At 42.7% G+C, this 24310-nt stretch overlaps 1 protein-coding gene across 3 annotated transcripts in view; it reads right to left on the bottom strand.

Moving 5' to 3' along the window:
* Positions 1–6700, bottom strand: part of SLC39A13 (solute carrier family 39 member 13) — a 42813-nt gene extending 36113 nt beyond the window's left edge. The window contains exons 1-5 of one of the 3 annotated variants that reach the window (XM_030200924.1): positions 6682–6700; positions 2695–2987; positions 2498–2611; positions 645–784; positions 138–287 (exon numbers count right to left, since the gene is read on the bottom strand). In XM_030200924.1, coding sequence (XP_030056784.1) covers positions 138–287; positions 645–784; positions 2498–2611; positions 2695–2944 — 654 coding nt within the window. In that variant the 5' untranslated portion in view covers positions 2945–2987; positions 6682–6700. Of the gene's footprint in view, positions 1–137; positions 288–644; positions 790–2497; positions 2612–2694; positions 2988–6365; positions 6483–6681 lie in introns of those variants that run through there. The other 2 variants (XM_030200923.1, XM_030200925.1) reach the window with 2 other exon arrangements.
* Positions 6701–24310: the final 17610 nt, after the last annotated feature.

The following is a 24310-nucleotide window of genomic DNA, read 5'->3' as shown; positions in this document are numbered from 1 at the left end:
AGAGGGAAGGCTAGATCCTAAGGAAAAGTAGAGCAGGAACATGTGTATGAACACTGAAATGGCGGTGAGATCCGTTTTGGGGGAGGACGGTAGAAGAAAATACTGTTATGAGCCAAGCCCCTGTGGATGTCACTTACCTTAATCTTGTCTTGCCGGTGTGTATGCTGGGGCTGCCGTGAAGAACCATTGCAGTGCTCGCTGTTGGCCTTTGCTTTCCTGGGATTGATGATCTCTTTTCTTTGGAAGCAGGGTCTATTTGAAAACATGTCTGCTATGCTGGAAAAACTCTGAAGAACAGAAAGACAAAATGGCAAAGAACAATTGAACTGTTGCTGCTCATACTGCAGTGGGTATGAAACCTAGCAGGGAGCATAGATGAGAACATGTGCTCTGCCCTGGAAAGTTACAGCAGCAGAGAGAGATCCAGTGGTCTTTATATTAGGTTTGTTTATTCTTCACAACAGATGAAATTTGAACTTTTTTTTTTTTCAAAACCTGGCCTCCCAGCCTGTGCCACCAGCTCTCTCCTTTCAGAGTCTCAACAGGGTGTGGTTCTCTCCTGGCCTTAGAGAGGCAGGGAGATTTGGGAACGATGTCCAGCCTGCATTACCTACAGATCTGTACCCTGTTCTATATAGACTCACCAATGCTGAGAATGTAGTTTCCTGCTGCTCAGATAATGACCTTTCATCTGGGAAAGTCTTCTCCAGAATGAGAAAACTGACAAAACCAACGATCACCCAGAGGCCCAGGAGCTGCTGTTGCTGCAAGGTCTGTACGCCTCCTGTGTGATGAGGAAATAAACAGCACCTCATTAGGACCGTCTTCAGTACTTTCACCTCCCTCCAGCTCTGGTTACCCATTCTGAAAAGGTCAATTAGATTTAACCTTATGCTTTTCCCCTTCTTGAGGTTTTATCCAGCTCATGTAACATGTTCCAAGGCTTTTCCCCCTCCTAACAAGAAAGCAATGTCTTCCCCTTCATCATTCTCATCCCTACAAGCTCTTGCCCACCAGATATGCACCTGTGCATACTATAATGTGACTGAGGGAAAAGATGCTTCCTGTCCTCCACTGAAATGATGCAAATATGTACAGACTATATGATATTTTCATTTATTTAATTTATATGACTTTTACTCACACCTTTTTCGGTAGTAGCTCAAGGTAATTTACATTCAGGTACACTGGGTATTTCCCTATCCCTTGAGGCCTTACAATCTAATTTTTGTTCCTGAGGTAATGGAGGGTTAAGTGACTTGCCCAAAATCACAAGTAGCAGCAGAGAGATTTGAACCAGGCACCTCTGGAAGTCAAACCCAGTGCTCTAACCACTAGGCTTCTCCTCCACTCTGAAATTACTGGTTATATATGAACAAACAGGGAAAAGCCAGCATGAATTTTGAAAAGGGAGGTTGTGTCTTTGTGGTCAATTAGAATTCTTTGAAGATGTGAATAAACATGTGGATAAAAGTGAGCTGGACAATACAGAGGTTAGCTTTTAAAAAGGACATATAACTGAAGAGATGGGTATCTGTCCTTCTGCTTTCTACCTCTCATCACACATACATACAAACATACACTCATAACTATGTACATGGTATTATGGATTTCCTGCTAGAGTTTTGCAAAGTGCCAACATTATATTTACACACCTTGGATATCAAATACTCTTCCAAGATACCCGTAAATCCAGAAACAACAAAACTCAATGTGTTGGTTAATGAACATCAGTAGTAACGCGCTGTACCTTTATAGACTTATGTACAGTGTCTTACATATTCAAATCGTCACTGGTTCAATAGCCGCCACCATCCTACACACTTTTTGATTGTTCAAGAAATGCTTTTTAGAATGGTCTTAAGAGACTGCTTTATACTGTTCTATACTACTTTGTACTCATTTTTAAAATGCAGCACTTATAGTTGGCTTAGGGGCACTCTTCTCCAGCACAGCACATGTTTCGTTGGAATGCTTTTTCAAGAATGTCCCCTAATATCAGCCACCATTCATCTTGCCAACATTCGCCAAATGTGGTCAAGATCTTGACCAGGCACAGCGTATTACTACTGAGGTTCACTAACCAACACATTGAGTTTTGTTGTTTCTGGATTTACAGGTATCTTGGAAGAGTATTTGATATCCAGGGTGTGTTTGTGGCGAAATCCAGGATTTGTTTAGAGTGAAGCCATATTGATTTGATTCAACAATATATTTACAGCATTCACAAGTAGGTCACAGTATGGAAACGAATGAATTATTTCCAAAGACCATCAGTCATGTGCAGAAGTACCAAACTGGGCTTATCCCAGGTTACAAGTCCTAACTGTACAGAATGACTAACAGAGAAACTATCACTCACTCCTTCCTTTTGCAACTGAGTCACAGGAGAGAAGTTCCCTGTGGTGATACTGCAGAGGAGAAGGACAGAGGCAGGTTAGAGCCCACATATAGTATGCACTGGCAGAGGTGTACAATGGAAGAAGTGATGTCTGACCTGAAGTGGCACTGCAGGTGTATGCCCAAGCTTCAGGAAGGAGGTGCAGGAATACATCACCCAGAAGCCCACCAATTGCAAAACTCAGAAGCTGTTTCAAATTCTGGGACCCTTCTGAAAGAAAAAGAGAAATTCAACTTTAAAAAAGTGTTGTGGTCGTGAAAAAGCAACCACGGTCAGAAGAAGCAATGTCTCACCTTTGGATTTCAGAGTGGTTCCAGCTTCCATGGGAATCACGAGCAGAGGCAGAACCCCACTGAGCCCCACCACAAGAGAGCCAAGCAGAGAATATACCCAAGCATCCAGTCGCTCTGCACTGAACAGATCTGCCCAGGATGACTGGCCCCTTTCACACAACTGGCTGGCACTGGACCCTTCCATACAAGGGGAGCATTCTGGACAGAGCCAGAACAGCAGTAGCAAAAGTATGGGACACAACTGCCCCATCCTTCCAAACGTCACAGGACCTCTGCTGCAGACTCACCAGTGCCTGAAAACCAGAAACAAACTGCATCAAAAATCCACCAGTATTAACAGGATCCTTAAACATCTCAGACTACCGCCTAAGACTGAATAAAATACTATTGCTCACCTACCCATCCCCAGAAAAAAGGCTAAAGAACTTTTAAAGTCACCTGGGTAGAATTTACTGGCTCCAGATTCACCCAACAGGGTTGATCCAGGCCGAGGTCTACCCCATTATATGCAGGGACTTGTTTTCTTAGGGAATGCAACTGGGAAATCAGAACTACAGGTCCCTGCATGCAATGGGGTAAACCCAGTACTGGACCAATCTGTCAGGCAAATGTGGAACCAGTAAACAACATTAGGCAACATGCAGGATTCTGGAGACCTGTTAAGCTGGAAAAGGAGGGAATAATGGTTGAGAGAAAAGGGAGTGAAAAGGTTACGGCAAAAGCCAGAAGCATTCTTAGAAGCATAAGGAGCAGAACAGCTACAGTAGCAGGAAAAAGGAGATAATAGTGCCTCTGTACAACTTTATGGTGAGATTTCATTTAGAGTTCTGTCTGCAATTCTGGACACCACATATAAGAATATATGAATTGCAATACTGGGTCAGACCAAGTTCTATAAAGCCCAGTATCCTAATCTAATCTTGGCATGTACAGACCACTCATCCTCATTAATAGGTCCAAAGCAGTTCACATAAGATTAACCAGATATATATTGGGGATTAACAATTGCTTAAAAAAGAACAGACACTTCAAAACTGACAAAATTAGTAATTTTTAAATGTTTCTGAAACAGAAAATGAAGTGACTGCTTGCTTAACAGATAGGGGTATCTCAGTCCAAATTTGAGTTGCTTGGAAGGAAAAAGAGTCACCCCAAACTTTCTTAAAACATATAGGGGTCCTTTTACTAAGCCATGCCACATACTACTACTACTTATCATTTCTACAGCGCTACAAGGCATACACAGCGCTGTACACCATACACAAAAAAGACAGTCCCTGCTCAAACAGCTTACAATCTAGATAAGACAGGCAGACAGACAGAACAATTAACGGTAAGCGAATAAAGAGGTGAGGATAAAAGGATAAGAATACTCCGGTCAATTTCAGCGTGTCTGAAAAATGGCTGCGGTAGGGTTTTAAAAAATATGGCCACACACTGATTTCCCCATTAGTGTGTGGCCATTACCACTGGGAGCACTTACTGCCACCTATTTAGGAGGCGGTAAGGGCTTGTGCACTAATCAGATAATATGTGGTAATATGCCCATGATACCCGATTAGTGCAGGCACACCTACTCTCTGCCCCTACACATGCCTCTCGTGGCAAAATATAAACATTTTTTACCACAGGCATTGTGAGCGCTGCTGCTCAAACTACAGCGGGATACCTCAGCCAGTTCCACGGTAGTGTCCTTTTATCACATTAGGCAATGTGCCTTAGTAAAAGGGCCCCTTAGTCAAGGGAAAAATTAACAAGCAATGATCTGACATGTGAAAACTATGTCTGCAGGATGATGCACTTATCACCTTTGTAAGACAGACTGTAAGGTTTTAAAAGCAAAACAGGCCATCTTAAAAGTTATGCAAGCTTGGAAAGGAAAACCAGTGGAACTGTAATAATAGTGGAGTGACCCTGTTATGTCTCTTTGATTTAAAATCAAACTTGCAGCTGTATTTTATAAAAGTTGAAGTTTCTTACAATGCTTATCAGAAATTCACATATCTACAGAATTACAGTAGTCAGTCTGAGAAAATCTCAAACTCTAAACCAACAAAGCAAAGTGATAAAATGTTCATTTTCCCAAAATGCACTAGATGATCTTCCTTCTCTGCCCCACACTCTTAACTCCTCAAAGACGGCCTATCAACTCCTTACAATTATGCTATTACCTCCCTTAAGACTTACTGCTTAATCTCTTTATACAAGGTTACAATTTCATAATCCAATCGATGTAAACCACACTTGTAAAAATACGAACATACAATTCTAAACTGTATGAGCATTAACCTCCCCTCAAAAAACCCCTTTCTTAATCAGATTATTTACCTGAGGTTCCATTAATAGCAAAGAAGCTAAATTACTCCCAAAATTTTAGAAACTTGATCCATTGTTAGAAACTCACTCTGACATAATGAAATAGTGGTAGGAATAAATTCCTGAGAACCACTAAACCAAAGAATTTTCATCTTATTTGTATTCAACTTTAGCAAAGTACTCAAACTTTAATTCTATCAATACAGTTAGATTTCTTTGCATATGTTTGTTTTAAATCCTGATAAACAGTAATAAATATAAAGATGTCATCAGCATAAGAATAAAAGCTGTCTCCCATCTCCCCCCTCTGCCAAAAGCGTTCATAAAGATGTTAAATAGCACTGAGGAAATAAGGAACACTGAGGAATGCCACATGGTAGTTGCCAAATAAATGACTGTTCCTCATTTTTCACCACACAATACTTCATATTAAGCAACAGTGGCTAATCCAGGTGATAAGTACCTTTGAAAGAATATTAACTTGATGGAGTGTGTCCAGAGAGTGGTTACTAAAGTGGTCACCAGTCTTCCTCATAAAATATATGGGGCAGACTTTAAGATCTAAACGTGTACACTGGAAAATAGGCAGAATAACGGAGATAAGATACAGACATTTAAACACCTCCAAGGTATAAATGAAGAAGAGATAAGTCTTTTTCAGAAATGAGGCTTTGAAACGATGGGTGATGGGATAAAAAAAATGATGTGGATGTGCAGACTGGATAGGCGTTATTATCTATATCTGCCATCATTGCCTATGTTTCAATAATGGATGGAGAAAACAGTGGAAAAAATGATGTACCTGGACAGCAGACGTCTGTGTGATGTGGAGTGGGGATTTCAGAGATTTTGGCTCACATCTATTCAGTAGTAGTTCATAGCACGTTAAATTCAGGTAAGCTAAGTATTACTCCCCCCCCCCCCCCCGTCCCGAAAGAGTTTACAATCTATCTGTTCCTGAGGCATGAGTTAAGCGACTTGTCTAAAATAACACAAAGCATCTGTGGGATTTGAACACTGCTTCTCAGCCTGCTGATTTAACCACTCGGTGTCTCTTCCTCGCATCATCAGCATCACAAGTTAAGGAGGACAAAAGTGGCCAGATGGAGTCCAAGAAACTAGACCACGAGGAAGAATGGGTCGGAGAGGAGAGAGAAATCAAAGTCTGAAAGAGAGATTGAGAAAGGCGATGGAAAATACAGCAGAGGGTGGATGGGATGGAAGGATCAGTGGACGATGAGAAGTTGCAGAGGACAACAGGAGGGGGTTCAGAGGTGACTATGAAATTAGGAGGAAGTAGTGGATTTGAGGAGAAAGGGAGAGGGTGGTATGTACAGTATCCTCTCTGTTCTTACCGTGCTGAGAATCACACTCTGCCCCTGCCATGCAGCTGTAGTGTTTTGCCCTGTGTGCCGGACAGCCAAGCCTCCCACCCGCTGGAGCCACGTCTCCACCCCGCCCCTGCCAGGGAACCTGAGGTACCGAGTCGCGCTAGTGCACGGAGCCTCGGGACACGCACTTCCGGCCGCAGCTCGCGAGGAATCTGGAAGCGGCGAACACTTCCGATCTGGGAGCCATAGGGCGCTGCTTAGAGCGCACGTAGAATTTAGGGCGCTTCTGTGAAGTTTGTTAGGTTGATGCTTCAGCAGCACAACTAAGCTGCAGTGTTACCTGTCTGTCTGTAGTGGGGGTGGGCAGCCGCGTAGCAACGGGAGAGAAGCCTCGGTGGTGGTGCAGAGTCAGGGGGGGCAGCATAGCAACGAGAGAGGCAGAGGGGGAGAAGCCCCCACTGGCGCAGAAAGCCAGAGGCACGCGTGTGCTGCAGAGAAGCCCTTGGCAGCTTTCTTTTTCAGCATTGAAGAAGCCAAGTTAGATCTAAAGGGCCAAGAGGAGAACTAGGAGCCAACTCTGAGTACGGGTAGAAGGAGGGAGCACCTACACTGTGTCCTGGGAGGGAGGGGTAATCTGTATTGTGTTTGACACCCCCAGTCACCTTGAAATGCCGGCGTTTATGAAGAGAAGCAGTGCGTGCACTGCAGGAGAAGCCTGTTTCGGGGATCCAAACTGCACGATTTTAGCTACCGATCTCTATCGGTGCAAAATACGATACCTCTGGCAAATTTCTTTTGAAACAGTGGAGGAGTGGCCTAGTGGTTGGAGCACCGGTCTTGCAACCGGTTCAAATCCCACTGCTGCTCCTTGTGATCTTGGGCAAGTCACTTAACTCTCCATTGCCTCAGGTACAAATTTACATTGTGAGCCCTCCTGGGACAGAGAAATATCCAGAGTGCCTGAATGTAACTCACCTTGAGCTACTACTGAAAAAGGTGTGAGCAAAATCTAAATAAATAAAATCTGTCTTAGGAAACTTGCCAGCAGCTGCATATTAGCCCCTTCTCCTAGGGTGGGTGCACTGCCGCTGGATATTAAGAATTGGCACTGTTCTTTTATAGTTTACGTACTGTTGAGATCCAGAGACCATCTCCTCATCTGACGACTTACGAGGGAGGCATTTTGCTAGCTGTGTGGGTGCCTGAGGATCCCGATATTGAGCAAATGCCTTCACTTTGTGCAAGAAGGGGTAATTTTAAGAAGTTGGTTTCAATGGAGGGAAGCACAAAACAGAGGCAGTGGATCAACTGCGGATAATCCTTCGTTGGCGTAAATGCATAGCCCTGACAGATTGTAACTTTCTTGTGCAGCCAGCCAACGAGTGAAATCAAATCTGCTGCAGGGCCGACTTCATTTATGTTAGTGCTGAAAACATTGCGCCGTCTTGTAGTGCAGTGGATTTTGGGGTTGGTCCAAACATCAGACAAGACTAGGCAACCGCTGCTGGAGGGCAGCAAAGAGCAAGTGTACTCAAAGCAAAACGATAGATCTTGACAGCTATAGAAATTCAAAAATCCATCAGTACTTGCCCTCAGGAAGGGCTGGTGGTTTTCAGATTGCCCCTTTGACTGATTAAATGACTATTCGAGAATTTACACTTATTATTTGTGTGCATGTGATATATACACACAAAGTTTAATATTTAAAAGCATGATTTCTTGGGGGGTAGATTATGGGCCTGACATTTAATTGAGGAGGTTGTAAGGCAGAAGGTTCACCTAGGAGTACCAAATAGAGAATGCCATGGGGATGGGGACAGATACCATGGGGATGGGGACAGAGCCCACGAGTTTGTCCCTGTGTCATTTTCTACTTTGAAGCCTGTTAATGAACTGGACTGTTAATTATGTTTGAGTGACGCAGACAATATTTTGATTTTTCGGAAAAACAAGCCAACATGTCGGCCACAACTAGCAATATTTGCATGGGGAATCCTGTACATCCTGCTACCAGCAAATCTAAGAAGACATCTATTGCAGGAAGGACCGTGGAAGACAGGAAAGCTAGACTGAATCCTGAGATTGTTGATTACTTCTTATTCATCCATAGATTTAAAAAAATCATAACAGTGCTTCATAGGACATATTTCTCCCCTCTAGGGCATACAGAACGGGTTGTATTTTGTACCCTTGGACATTTTAACATGGTGGATTAGGATTCCTTCGGGTAGTATAAATTAGCTATTGGGGTTGGAAGGGTAGAGGGTGGGGGTGAGGAGGTTTATTATAGCTGCTCACTGTTGTTATTGTTTTCTATTTATAATTTATACACAATAGTTGCACAGCATATTGTTCCTTTTATACTTTAATAAAAAGATTTAAATATAAAATCATAATTGTTTGAGGCTTTTGCAGATGAGGACAGAGCCCATGGGGACGGAGCTGGGATGGGATGGAGACAGAACCCATGGGGGCTGGGATAGGGACAAAACTTGTCCCCGTGTCATTCTCTAGTACCAAATACTGTTGCACTAGGCCTGACCTGATGGATATCATATCTATTTGGTGAAACGATTTAATACACTTTGTAAAATGCAGTTTTGTATTGACTTTGGGGCAGAGATAAGTAATTAAATTAGAGAGCAATGTGTGATAACCCTTTTAAAATGTTAATACCTGGCATTGAGATGTGGATATATTCTCAGTAATTCATTTGTAAATGAATGGGGTTTTTTTCTATTCTTATTACTTAAGCTATGTGTAAATGAAACATTTTCATTTCACAGTTATGTTTGCAAATATAATGAAACATTTATAAATCTGTGAAAACATGTGTGAAATGTGACTGGATGTTCAAATTCCACAGCATTTCTTGGAGATTCAAGAATAGAAGATAAAAGGTGGCAGGGGAAAGGCAAAGGTAAGGACTGTAAATGCACCAAAATGGTCAAATTTAGCTGTTTTGCTAGTTTTCATAAAATGGAAAATCAGTTGAGCTCTGTATGGGAAAAATGTGTTGTTATTGATATTTCCAGGAATTATTTAATGGAGCTGAAAAACTCCAGCCCCTGCTTGACATATTTCCACCCTTCTCTCATATGAAGTGAGACTGTATCTTTCAGCAGAAAAGGTCAAACTATCCAGTGTATACGTCATACATACTTATTGATTTAATTAAACAAGATAGAGGATAAAACTGTATTGTATAGCGTAATGACAGACAAAAAGCCTGATATCTTGAAAAACAGTAGATTAAAAAATATATATATATATATATTTGCAGTATCTGTGTACATTAAGCACAGGTTGCTGAGGGGATTGTGAGTGTTTCACATAGCAGGATCTGTGACCTGTACCAGATGCTGTGAAGGTTGAAGGGTCATTCACAGTTCTCTCTGGATGAAGAACACAGCCGCATTTCATCTTTCTGAGCTACTGATTAACTTGCAACTTTCAGGTTACAAAACCACATTAGAGTTAGTGTATTTGTAGAGATGAAATTCTTACAAATCTAGTTCTCTTGAGGCTACATAATCTAGTTCTCTTGAGGCTACAGTAGCAGACTTGGAGGAGCTGAGGGAGACAGAGGTACATAGAGGAGGCCTACAGTCTCTATGCTGCGTTGGAGGAGAGAGGCCTCTTAAATGGAGAGCATCACCTTGGTGAAGTTGGAAATAATCTTGTAGCCAGGACCAGCCAGGCTGCAATATCCTCTCGTACTGAGGATGTGTCTACAGGAGCTTCTGCCCAGGAGGGAAGGGTTAGGACGGGTGTTGTAGTTGGTGATTCGATTATTAGGCAGGTAGATAGCTGGGTGGCTGGTGGACGTCAAGATTGCCTGGCGACTTGCCTGCCTGGTGCGAAGGTGGCGGACGTGTCACCAGGATAGGATTTTAGATAGTGCTAGGGAGGAGCCAGCTGCCTTAGTACATGTATCCTCACCCCTTTATTCCCTTACCCTTAATTGTTCTGTCTGTCTGCCTGTCTTATCTAGATTGTAAGCTCTTTGAGCAGGGACTGTCTTTTTTGTGTATAGTGTACAGCGCTGTGTACGCCTTGTAGCGCTATAAAAAAATGATAAGTAGTAGTAGGTACCAATGACATAGGAAAATGTGAGATGGAGGTTCTGGAAGCAAAATTTAGGCTCCTAGGTAGAAAGCTGAAATACAGATCCTCTAGGGTAGCATTTTCAGAAATGCTTCTCGTTCCATTTGCAGGGCCTAAGAGACAGAGCTCCAGAGTCTCAATGCGTGGATGAGACGATGGTGCAAGGAGGAGGGTTTTAGATTTCTTAGGAACTGGGCAACATTCTGGGGAAGGGAGAGCCTTTTCCAAAAGGATGGGCTCCACCTTAACCAGGATGGGACTAGGCTGCTGGCATTGGCACTTAAAAAGGAGATAGAGCAGCTTTTAAACTAGAAACTGGGCGAAGGCCAACAGTCGCTCAAAAGCGCATGGTTCGGAATAAGGTATCTTTCAAAGGGGAAGATAGGGCATCCCAATAGCAAAGTTGCAATAGAGAGCATAGTAGACCAGGTGTCTTTAAATAAAAAGCAGACATATTTTCAAGATTGCTCATTATCACTGTCATCTACTAAGAAAGATGTAATAGGAACAACAAACAGTTTGAAATGTCTATATGCGAATGCCAGAAGCCTAAGAAATAAAATGGGAGAGTTAGAATATATTGTACTAAATGAAAAAGTAGATATAATAGGCATTTCTGAGACCTGGTGGAAGGAGGATAACTAGTGGGACACTGTCATACCAGGATACAAATTATATCGTAGTGATAGGGTTGATCAAATTGGTGGAGGGGTAGAATTGTATGTTATGGAGGGCCTTGAATCGAATAGGCTAAAAATTCTACAGGACACGAAACACATCTTGGAATCCCTATGGATTGAAAGTCCATGTGTAAAGGGGAAAAGATAGTGATAGGAGTGTACTTTCGTCCACCTGGCCAGGATGAACAGACATCTAGAAATGTTATTAGAAATTAAGGAGGCTAACAAACTGGGGAACATGATAATAATGGGTGGCTTCAATTATCCCAATATTGACTAGATAAACATAACATTAATGCTTATTAGAGAGGTGAAATTCCTTGATGGAATTGAGGACTGCTTTATGGAGCAGCTGGATAAGGAGCCAACAAGAGGAGGAACAATTTTAGATCTAGTCCTTAGTGGAGCGAATGATCTGGTGCAGGAGGTAATGGTGCTGGGAATCTCTTGATAACGGTGATCATAACATGACCAGATTTGATAAGTTCTGGAGTAAGTACACAGGAAATACAACATATTAGCATTTAACTTACAAAAAGAAGACTATGATAAAATGAGAAGAATGGTGAAAAAAATTAGAGGAACAGCTGTGACGATCAAAAATTTACATCACGTATGGATGCTGTTCAAAAATACCATCCTGGAAGCCCAGGCCAAATATATTCTGTGTATTAAAAAAGGAGGAAGGAAGACCAAACGATAGCCAGCATGATTAAAAAGTGAGATGAAGGAAGCTATTAGCTAAAAGAGAATCCTTCAGAACATGGAAGAAGGATCCAACTGAAATTTGTACGTTTGAGAAGCTGCCAGGTGCCCTTGACCTGGATTGGCCGCTGTCGGGGACAGGATGTTGGGCTTGATGGGCCTTTGGTCCTTTCCCAGTATGGCATTACTTATGTACTTATGTAAAATAATAGGAAACAGCATAAAGAATGGCAAGTCAAAAGCAAAGCGCTGATAAGGAAGGTAAAGAGAGACTGAAAAGAAGATTGCGTTGGAGTCAAAAACGCATAGTAAAAACTTTTTTTAGGCATATTAAAAGCAAGAAGCCAGCAAAAGAATCGGACTGCTAGATGACCGAGTGATAAAAGGAGCACTCAAGGAAGACAAGGCCATAGTGGAGAGATTAAATGAATTCTTTGCTTCGGTCTTCACTGAGGAAGATTTGGGATAGATACCAATGCCAGAAATGGTATTCAATGCTGATTAGTCAGAAAAACTGAATCAAATCTCTGTAAACCTGGAAGATGTAATGGTACAATTTGACAAATTGAAGAGTAGCAAATCACCAGCACTGGATGGTACACATCCCAAAGTATTGATAGAACTGAAAAGTGAACTTGCAGAACTATTGTTAGTAATATGTAATTTATTTTTAAAATCAATCATGGTACCGGAAGATAGGAGGGTAGGCAATGTAACGCCGATTTTTAAAAAGGGTTCCAGAGGTGATCTGGGAAATTACAGACCGGTGAACCTGACGTCAGTGCCGAGCAAAATGGTAGAGACTATTTTAAAGAACAAAATTACAGAGCATATTCAAAAGCATGGATTAATGAGACAAAGTCAACATGGATTTAGTGAAGGGAATCTTGCCTCACCAATCTATTACATTTGTTTGAAGGGGTGAAAAAGCATGTGGATAAAGGTGAGCCGGTCTATATTGTGTATCTAAAGGCATTTGACAAAATACCTCATGAAAGACTCCAGAGGAAATTGGAAAGTCATGGAATAGGAGGTAGTGGCCTATTGTGGATTAAAAACTGGATAGAAAACAGAGAGTAGGGTTAAATGGTCAGTATTCTCAATGGAGAAGGGTAGATAGTGGGGTTCTGCAGGGGTCTGTGTTGGGACCGCTAGTTTTTAACATATTTATAAATGATCTCAATATGGAAATAACTAGTGAGGTAATTAAATTTGTCGATGACATAAAGTTATTCAAAGTTGTTAAATTGTAAGAGAATTGTGAGAAATTGCAAGACGACCTTTCAAAACTGGGAAACTGTGCATCCAAATGGCAGATGATGTCTAATGTGAGCAAGTGCAAAGTAATGCATGTGGGAAAGAGGAACCAGAACTATAGCTACGTGATGGCAAGGTTTCATGTTAGGAGTCACCGACCAGGAATAGGATCTAGGAGTCATTGTTGATGATACTGTCAAGCCTCTTAAGACTTGTTACTGGTATAACCTTGGCACACCAGAGCACACCTGAAGTCTCTATTATTTTCTGATACAGATAATTTACTCACAGTCATGATGTTCAGAAGTGTTGCCCCAGGGCACAGAGACTCCATAATTCTGAGAGCTGTATCAGTGGTTGGAGGTAGAAATCTGAAGAGAGGCAGCTTTATTGCAGAGGTGGGAAATGGTTGAACAGAAGTATCTCAGAGCTGGGTGACTGGAGAGTGCAATATCTCATTAAGAAGATACATTCATTGATGGAGACATCGTTGGATAAACGCTTGCAGCCACTAGAAGATAAGCTTAGCAAGGTCCATGGAATGCTGGAGGATTTGGTACATGAATTCTTAAAGCAACAGCAGCTTACCGGGGAGCTGGAGGTCTGAGTCCGGGTGGCGGAAGAATTGCTCTCACAGACACAGAAGGTCCTCGAGGTCTACCATGAGCGCTTGGAAAATTTGGAAAATCACTCCAAGAGGAGCAATTTGCACCTAGTTGGGCTCCCAGAGTCTGTTTTGGAACCTGAACTCCTTAGATTTTTGGAGGCCAGGTTTATGAGAGAAGTCAACTTATCTGACCATTTGGGTCCTTTATGTATTGAGAGAGCCCACATGTTGGGAACCCAACAGCCTTCTGGTGTGCGCCCCAATGTGGTCATACTGAAAGTCCTGAACTATGCACAAAGTGGCCATCTTGCATGCTATTCATGGTGGGCAAACGCTTTCTTATGAGAATAGAAAAATCCTTTGTTTTCAGGATTACTCTGTGGGGGTTGCTGTTAGAAGACAAGCATTTTTTATCTGTGTGTTCCCAGCTGTTCGAGAGGAAGATCCCCTTCGCCCTACAGTATCCAGCATGCCTAAAAATCACATATTAGGGGCGCATGCACTTTATAGTTACACCAGACGCAGCACAGACATTTCTGGGGTCTTTGAGTGCACCGTTGAATACTGGGGAAGCTTCTGTCTAACGGACTAAGGACCTTTGGACTGCTGCCAACTGGAGAGACAAGGATTTTTGGTAGTACTGGGAGTCTCTGGTCCTGTGTGACCGTAGTCGGGTCCTCAGTGGTCAAAGACATTTCTGCAGTTTTGTTTTTATTTGTGTGTGACTTTTGGGTGCTTGCTTTGGATGGAGTCCGTATGGGTTTGAATGTCTATTACAAATAAATGTTGGTTTGGTTCCACTCTGATATCTTTGAGCTGAGCAGTATGGCACAATTTTTTGCTGCTCCAGATAAGCTGGCAGCCCCTGTTGGTGGTGGGGCACTTGTAGGGCTGTTTGAAGGTCTTGGTGTGTATGGGGCTGTGGTGTTTGAGGGGATTTATTATGTAGGCAAGCACAGGCCCGCAGCTTTGGGTTACGGATCTGCCTATATGTAATATCAGACAATATGGGGTTGTGCAATTGCTTGTGTGTATGTAGGGGTGGTTATGTGTGAACTATGTGTGTATATATATCGGATAGCTGACTGTGGTGGGGGGGGATCTACAATCTGTCAGAGTTTATGGGATTGGAGGAGGGCTGGCGTTTGATGTGAGGGCCCTGTAGGTTGAGCCTGGCTTTAAGACGGAACAGGGGTGTTGGAGGGGGGGGGGGGGGGTCATATTTTGGGGTGGTTTTGTTTGTTGTTGAATTTCTTTCTCCGATGCTGGAATAGATTCTTTTTTGCTAAATGTTCTGCTGTGCCTTTTCTATGCCGTGGGAACTGGGGAGACTGGAGGCTGGGATGATCTCTCTTCCTGAGAGGTTCTTTGGTCTTGTTCTGGTTGGTCCAGGTACTGGATATTTTTTAACTGAAGGTTATTACTTGGAATATTGGAGGAATTAATTCTCCGGTAAAGTGCCCAAAACTTTTACAACAATTACAGAGAATCCGGGTGGATGTAGTCTTCTTACAGGAAACATCTTAATACAGAAGAACATGCTAAGTTACAGAGATGGTGGGTGGGTGACTGTGTCTCGGCGGCAGCCCAAGAGAAGAAGGAGGTATGGTGATTTTATTTCAAAAAGGGACAATGGGACAGATTGAAGTATTGCGAGCAGACCTGAGGGGTCGATTTCTGGTGTGTCAGGTCTCTACTGTACATCAGACGCTTATGTTCAATATATGCTCCCAACCAATTTGATAGAACCTTTTATAAAACAGTAACCATGTGTCAGGATGGCGGAATTCCTAAGACTATTGAGTCTGATAATGGTCCTGCTTTTGTTTCTCAGCTAGTCAAGGAGAATTGTTTGATTTTCTAGGCATAGAACAGCAATTGCACATTTCGTACTATCCCCAAGCAGCGGGGCAGGTAGAACGTATGAATGAAACAATCAAAGCACATCTCAGCCCTATGCTGAATCTGACAGGGAAAAATCGTGATCGGGCCCTCCCTTTGGTCCTTATGCATATCAGAGCCAATGTCTGTAAGTCCACAGGTTTTGCCCCCTATGAAGCCTTAATGGGAAGGCCAATGCCTCGATGGGAAAACCTGCTACACCCTTTTCTCCCGGAGGATCAGACTGTAGTTCTTGCAAATGAATGGATGAAATCCCTGCAAGAACACCTAAAAGAAATCCAGACCACTGTGCTGGCAAACACAGAAAAGACCAGGGATTATCTACAGGAGGTGCAGGCCAAAGATTCTGATTTACGACCACTCAAAGTGAGGAGTAAGGTCATGCTCCTAAACCCTAGACCAAACCTCCCCTTTGGCATAGCAAAGTGGGATGGACCATACTTGGTTACAGATACCTTAGGCCCAAGCCTATATCAGATCCTAAGGCCAGACAACCAGCAATGTTGGAAACATCACTCAGTTAAACCATATGGATAATGAGAGGTTACCAGTGTCTGTTCTCAGATTCCACCTGAATACAGCACAGACGACTGATTGCGGAAAACAGCACAGAAGGCTGCCCCCCGAACAAAAGATGTTGGAAGAGTGGTAACTATAGTAGTCACTCATGATGTATAGCCTATCTGTATAGTTGATACACACATTCAATAGTGAAAATAATACTTGGTAAACAATAGTAAACCTTATTTATGTTGAGGTGTTATATAAGTAAGTAGATTAGTTATTGTACTGTAATAATCAGTGTGCTTCTAGTATGGCACATTTTCTGTTTAGTGTGGTATGTGTTCTCCTTTTCCCAAGGCTCATTATTATTATTAACATTTGTATAGCGCTACCAGACGCATGCAGCGCTGAACACCTGACACAACAGTCCCTGCTCAATAGAGCTTACAATCTAAAATAATACAGACAGACAAGACAATTAAGGTCGAGGGAAGTACTGGGTGAGAAGGAACAAGGGGAGGCAATTGAGTAGTGGCTAGGAGCCAAAAGCAGTGGTGAAAAGGTGGGTTTTCAGCATAGATTTGAAAACAGGTAGAGATGGAGCTAGACGTATAGGCTCAGGAAGTCTATTCCAGGCATAAGGTGCCGCAAGGGAAAAGGAACGAAGCCTGGAGTTAGCAGTGGAGGAGAAGGGGGACAACAAGAGAGACTTGTCCAGTGAGCGGAGTTGACGGGGAGGAATGTAGGGAGGAATGAGAGTGGAGAGGTAATGGGGGGCTGCAGAATGGATGCATTTAAAGGTCAGTAAGAGAAGTTTGAACTGTATGCGGAAGCGGACAGGGAGCCAGTGAAGTGACTTGAGGAGTGGGCTAGTGTGGGTATAATGGTTTTGGCGGAAAATAAGTCGTGCTGCAGAATTTTGGACAGACTGGAGAGGAGAGAGATGGCTGAGAAGAAGACCAGTGAGAAATTGCAATAATCCAAATGAGAGGTGACAAGGGTTTGGATAAGGGTTCTGGTAGCGTATTCAGAAAGGAAGGGGTGGATTTTGCTAATGTTGTAGAGAAAGAAACGACAGGTTTTAGCGATTTGTTGAATATGCGCAGAGAAGAAGAGAGAGGAATCAAAGATGACTCCAAGGTTACGAGCTGAGGAGACGGAGGATGTGAGAGCCATTAACAGAGATAGAGAATGGGGGAAGAGGGGAGGTGGGTTTAGGAGGAAAAATGAGAAGTTCAGTTTTAGTCATGTTTAGCTTCAGATGGTGTTGAGACATCCAAGCAGCAATGTCAGACAAGCAGGATGAAATTTTGTCTTGGATTACGGTTGCGATTTCAGGGGTGGAGATGTAGATCTGAGAGTCATCTGCATAAAGATGGTGTTGAAAGCCATGAGATGAAATCAGGGTACCAAGGGAAGAGGTATAGATGGAGAAAAGGAGGGGTCCAAGGACAGAACCCTGGGGGACACCAACTGAAAGTGGGATGGAGGTTGAAGAGGAACCACCAGAGTGAACACAAAGTGCGAAGTGAGAGGTAAGAGGAGAACCAGGAAAGAACAGGGCCCTGGAATCCAATCGAGGATAGCGTAGCTAGGAGTATGGTGTGGTCAACAGTGTCGAAAGCAGCAGATAGGTCAAGAAGGATAAGGATAGAATAGAGACCTCTGGATTTAGCCAGCAGCAGGTCATTAGAGACTTTAGTAAGTGCAGTTTCAGTAGAGTGAAGAGGGCGGAAACCAGATTGGAGTGGGTCAAGAATAGGTTGAGAAGAATGGAAGTCAAGACGCGATGAACAGCGCATTCAAGTAATTTGGAGAGGAAAGGAAGAAGGGAGATGGGGCGATAGTTGGAGAGACAGGTAGGGTCAAGTGAGGGTTTTTTAAGGAGTGGAGTGACAACAGCATGTTTGAAGGCCATAGGAACAGTTGCAGTGGAGAGTGAGACATTAAGGATGTGACAGATGACAGGGATGATAGTAGGAGAGATAGTGCTAAGTAGATGAGGGGATGGGATCGGATGAACAGGTAGTACATTTAGAGGAGGAAAGAAGAAGGGCAGTTTCCTCAGTAGAAACTTCAGAGGGAGGAGAAAAAAGGAACTATCGTCCGAATATTTATTTATTTATTTATTTATTGCATTTGTATCCCACCTATTTGGAGGCTCAAAGTGGCTTACATAGTTTTGTTATACACAGTTAATCCTGGATGTCAGGTACAATTATTGTTGTGCAGAGATTAGTTAGGGGAAGAAGTAGAGAGAAGAAGGAAGGAATTTAGTAGGAATATTAAACGATGGGTTTTCTTAGACGATGGGTTTTCAGAGGTGGATTAGTACAGTTCTGGGTTTTCATTGTAAGCTTTGTTGAAGAAATACGTCTTGAGGGATTTGCGAAAGATAGTTGTTTCGTTGATTGTTTTATGCACAATTGGTTGGGCCAATTCCACAGATGGGGTATATCGCTATCAAGAACTACCCCCACCATTCCCTGAAGGAAAAGACCTGGTTTTCCTGAGTTTCTGTTCGGTGCAAGACAGACCAGTCTATTATTCTCTAAACATCACGCACGTGAAGTGGACTCCACCAATTTCCACTTCCCTAGAAAGAACACAAGAATTGATTGCACCCCCAGAGAAATACTTTCTAGGCCCTCCTGCCTTGATTCTGTACAATGTTTCCTGTCAGGATAAAGGGACTTGGCAGATCACTTATATGTGGATTCAAAGTAATCAACGGCACATTACTGAGACTTCTTTCTTTTTTGATGTACTTTGTTTACCTACCACCCCTCCTCCCATTCTGTACCTCTCAGATATTAATTTGTTCCAAGAAGGGAAACCATTTCAGATTAAATACGATGCACCCCATGATGTTTTATATGATGTAGAATACCACTTTCTTACTTGGCATCTGTTTCCTAAAATATTTCTAGTCACTACCAAATATCCAAACTGCTCTCAATTTGTTGCCAACCACATACATATGCTTAATACGTGGTTAGATATGCAGTCAGCCACACGCCCAGCCAATCCCTCTAGATACAAGCGGGAATTATTGGATACCATTTTAGGGGGCACAGGAACTGCACTGGGAGCCCTTAATACAATTGATATAGAGGTGCTCCGGAATAAGATGGGATCCACAGCTCAACATGCTTCTGAAGGGTTTACCTCACAACATATTATTAATGAGGCTTCAGCTAAACTAATGTAATTGTAGAAACCTTTACTCTTATATCACCCATTATAGAACAGAAAATTGTGACTTTAGCACATGAAGAATACAGGTTGGGAAAGAATATTTCATGGGCTATGGCCTGTGACCAAATACAGATCGAGCTTATTACTATCTTAAAGGAAATTCTGATCACGTCTAAGGCCACTGGCCACCATCTCTTGTTCAGATAGCTAGCACCAAATTACCAGAATTTGCTATAGCTCACCTTGATTGGTGGACGGTTAGTGTTCCAATCTGTTTACAACAAGGATGCTCTATCTGTACTTTGATCTCATGGTCAGGACAACATACAGTTATTTACCCTGTTGTTAATATTGGTGTGCAAGTTAATAATGTGATAATGTATCCTTTGGACCATCTCGAATGGGTGCAGCCCCTGGACAATGACTGGACATCATTCAAACCAATGGACCCTAGCCTGTGCCAGCAGACGCCCTTTTATTTCCAGTGTCAACCTCATCAGTTTAAAGAGAGTGACAGCTCCTGCTGGAACAATTCATCCTCCTGTACTGTGACTGCCGAACTTTTGTATTCACCCACTGTCTCACATAGGGTGTACTACCTTGGAGCTGCACACTTTTGTTTTAATCTGTTCTTTCCTCAAACTATTTCTTTTTCCATTGCTCCCCAAGTACATGACATCCGCCTCCCTAAGAACACTTTGCTGTACAGTTCGAACTGTTTACAGAACAATACTTTGTGCAGTCATACACCGCTGGTCTCCATCACCATTAATGAGACAACATATTCTGCACCTCTGGTTACCAATGACTCTATTGACATTCCAGATTTTATTCCATACGCTGTACATCCACTCCCTCTGGGCATAGGAGAAGAGACTTTACACAAACTAATGAACTTTACTGAACTCCATGCCTATATGGACCATTTGAAAACAACCTCCACAGAAGTGAATCATACCATCACCTATGAGAATGGACAAATTAGACAAACTGTTCAAAATTTGCTATAAGACTCCCATGTCTCAGCATGGGAATTCTTTGGATATTCACCTACAGCTGATCATGTCTTTAATGTTTTAATTCACCCTATCATTTTAACTGGTGTACAAGTATTGCTATGCATTGTTATGATTTTCATGTGTTGTAAACTTAGACATATGTACAACTCTTTGCAAAGTTTAACCTATAAAATACCCTCACCCCTATAAGGCAGCTATACACACACACACACACTACTTTCCTTCTCATCTGAAAAAATTTTAAACTACTTCCCAGCATTTACATTTTAATCTGGCATGATAATTTGGCTTTTTTTAACAGTCCCATCATCTACTTTGGAGCCACTCTAGTCTGGCAGGTTAATTTGGGCTTTTTATACCGGGCATCCTGGTACCTGTAGGCCTTAACCTCCAAAATGCCTTCATCTCGTAAGCACTGTCCATTCTCCAAGACGGGTAAGAGGTGGCATATTGGGTTATCCCCGCCCACTAGTCACTGCCCAACCTAAGGCATGAGGCTTGGACTCATAAGGCATAAGGGGTCTTAAACATCTCACTATTGTGGAGACATGAATAAGCAGGACAGGGGACCTGCTAGAATTAGCAGGAGCAATATAACTGGAGGTATGGGAACATGAACAGTCATCACTACAGTGACAGATCAGGTATCCAGGTTTGCTTCCATCTTGCCTCCATGCACAAAAAAAAAAAGCGGTGGAGATGTCAGGATGGCTGCATGTCAGGATTGATGAAACCAGCTTCTGACTTCTGAGAACTCCCCCCCTCCTTCAGGAATCACTAAGGATGGCAAATGGACCAAATGGTGCTCAGCTGCCTGCTAGCCCAGTGTTTTCTTAATTACTCCCGATTAACATACCTTTTGTCATATCTGGGAGCAGGGCTTGAGAACAACCAAAGCCAGACAGGCTCCAGAACTAGGGACTTCAAAGAGGAAAATCTGTGAAAATGGTCACCTTCCTTGCCTCAAGAAGGTACACTGGAGTTTGTAAAGGAAAGAGCTGAAATCAAAGGCTGGGAAGAAAAGAAGTTATTTGAGATATATAAAGCAGAGCACAGGGCTCTGCTCTCACTTCTCTTTCTTTCTGCACACACCCATCTTCAGCCACCGGAGCCCCTGGCACTGCCCCCCCTTTCTCCTGTAGCCCTACTCAAACGCTTTCTCAGGGCAGATGGCTCTGCTTGCTTTCTTTCTTTTTCCACATACACACACACACACCTTCAGCCCTACCTCAAATCTTCCCTCTTTTTCCATACCCCCCCCCCATTCTTACCTTTCTCTCATTGATGCCCATCTAAACACAGATACAGCATTGTACTATTTCCCTGTACTAAGTGCTGTGAGTCTATATATGTACATACAATATACTTTCTATATATATCCAAACCCGTGTGGATTGTGTATTCTGTGGGAACCCACTACCTCTGTGAACTGGACCCGGGACCATGCCTAGACAACGAATGCTGACACCATGTTGTCCTTACAACCACTCCTGCTTATAGTGGGGGAAGATTTCAATATGGTATGGGACCTGATGTTGGACAAGTCTTCTCTGGGGGGGGGGGGGGGGGGGGGAGAAAAGTAGAGACTCTATAGGCCTTCCCAACATGTGTCTGGTGTTAGATATGTGGACGTTTGGCGGGTGTTACACCCCTTAGGGATTACACCCATGTGTTCAGGGTGCACTCTACACAATTAAGGATAGATTATTTGTTGATTTCTAAGTCTCACCTGCCTGTAGTTATTTCTGTGGAGATTGGGCCTTGTGCTATTTCTAATCATGCCTGGGTTTGGATGGACTGGGAATCTGTGGTCAATTTGTCCAGGTGCCGCTCTTGGACCTTTCTGATGGCATTGTATATGGATTATAAATTTAGAGAGGAACTGCTGTCCTGGTGGCAGGATTACAAACTATATAACAGCAACATGAACAGGACTCAGTTCTCTTCTGGGAGGCTGCAAAAGCAGTTTTGAGGTGCCACATTATTAGTTATGTGAGTCATTGTAAAAGGGCCAGAGATCAAGAGATTTTGCATTTAGAAAGCTCTTTGTGTTGGTTGCATAGACAATTTGGTCACACTCGTTACCTGGTTAATCGCCAACAACTTGTGGAAGTGCAGATAGCCCTGAACAAACTTCTTCACCAATGGGCAAAGAAATCTTTGAATTTTTATCGATTTCGGCTTTATAAATTTGGGAACAAAGAGGGCTCCTTTTTGGCTAAGTCACTGTCTTGTAGTTGGGGCACCCGCAGGGTATTGACACTTAAAGATGAGACTGGCCGGCAGGCCACAAGGGACTCATCTATTAGTAAAATCTTTATTTATTTATTGTATTTGTACCCCACATTTTCCCACCTTTTTGCAGGCTCATTGTGGCTTACAGAGTATAGATATGATAATGTCGTTACATGATTTAGAAAATAGTTGATCATAAGCAGAGGTGAAAGAAGATTTAGATGGAAGGTGTTAGGTAAGGTCGTGTGAGAGGTGTTTGTTGGTGTACTTGGGTGGTTTAAGGAATGATTTGTTTCATTGAGGGTGACTTTTGTAGGCTTTGTTGAAGAGATGTGTTTTCAAAGCTTTGCGAAAGCTGGTTAGATTGGTTATGGTTTTCAGGGCCATGGGTAGTGCGTTCCAAGACTGTGTGCTTTTGTACGCAAAGGTAGTAGCATAAGCCTGTTTGTATTTCATTCCTTTACAGCTAGGGAAGTTCAGATTGAGGAATTTGCAGGCTGATCTTTTGGCATTTCTGGGCGGTAAGTCCACTAGGTTTAACATATAGAGTGGGGCATCTGCATGAATGATTTTGTGTACAGTCGTGCAGATCTTGAACTCAATTTGTTCCTTGAGCGGGAGCCAGTGCAGTTTTTCTCTTAGGGGTTTTGCACTTTCGTATTTAGGTGTTCCAAAAATGAGTGTGGCTGCAGTGTTCTGGGCTGTTTGGAGTTTTTTGATGGTCTGTTCTTTACAGCCTGCGTACAGAGCGTTACAGTAGTCCAAGAGGCATATTTTCAAAGCACTTTGGGAGGCTAAGTTCCATATGTTTCTATGGAACTTTGGGAGGCTAAGTGCTTTGAAAATAAGCCTCCAAGTGGCTTAGTACTAATGACTGTACTAGGGTGCGGAAGATGTTTCTTGGGAAAAAAGGTTTTATTCTTTTGAGTTTCCACATCGATTGGAACATTTTTTTAATTGTATTCTTCGCGTGGGTGTCGAGAGTGAGGTTTCGATCAATGGTGACTCCAAGAATTTTCAGGTTTTCTGAGATAGGAAGTGTGCAGTAGGGGGTGGTTATTGTAGGGTAGTTGTTTGTGTTGTATTGGGAGGTGAGAACTAGACATTGAGTTTTTTCTGCATTGAGTTTTAACTTGAATGAGTCCGCCCACGAGTGCATGATCTGGAAGCTCTGGTTAATCTCGTTGGTTATTTCGTTTAAGTCACTTTTGAACGGGATATGGATCGTAACATCATCGGCATATATGTAGGGGTTAAGGTTTTGGTTGGCTAGGAGTTTGGCTAATGGTATCATCATTAGGTTGAAGATAGTTGGTGAGAGGGGGGATCCTTGAGGAACTCGACATTCCGGTATCCATGGTGGTGATCTGTCCATATTCGTTGTTACTTGATAGGATCTGGTGGTGAGGAATCCTTCAAACCATTTGAGAACTGGGCCTCCGATTCTGAAGTACTCTAGTAGGTGTAACAAAATTTCATGATCCACCATGTCGAAGGCACTAGACATGTCGATTTGTAGTATGAGTATGTTCTTGCCTGTTGCGATCGTTTTTTTTGAATGAGTTCATTGCCGACACTAGTACAGTTTCAGTGCTATGATTTGATCGAAATCCTGATTGAGACTCATGTAAAATTGAGTGTTTGGTCAGGTATTCCGTGAGTTGTTTCCTCACTATGCCTTCCATCAATTTTGTTGTGAGTGGGATAGAAGCGACTGGTCGGTAGTTGGTTAAGTCCATTGTGCTTTTCTTGGCA

The sequence above is a fragment of the Microcaecilia unicolor genome, chromosome 4, assembly GCF_901765095.1.
Source record: "Microcaecilia unicolor chromosome 4, aMicUni1.1, whole genome shotgun sequence".
Lineage (NCBI taxonomy): Eukaryota > Metazoa > Chordata > Amphibia > Gymnophiona > Siphonopidae > Microcaecilia > Microcaecilia unicolor.
The sequence above is the reverse complement of the archived record's forward strand: the minus strand, read 5'-3'. Positions and strand labels throughout refer to the sequence as shown.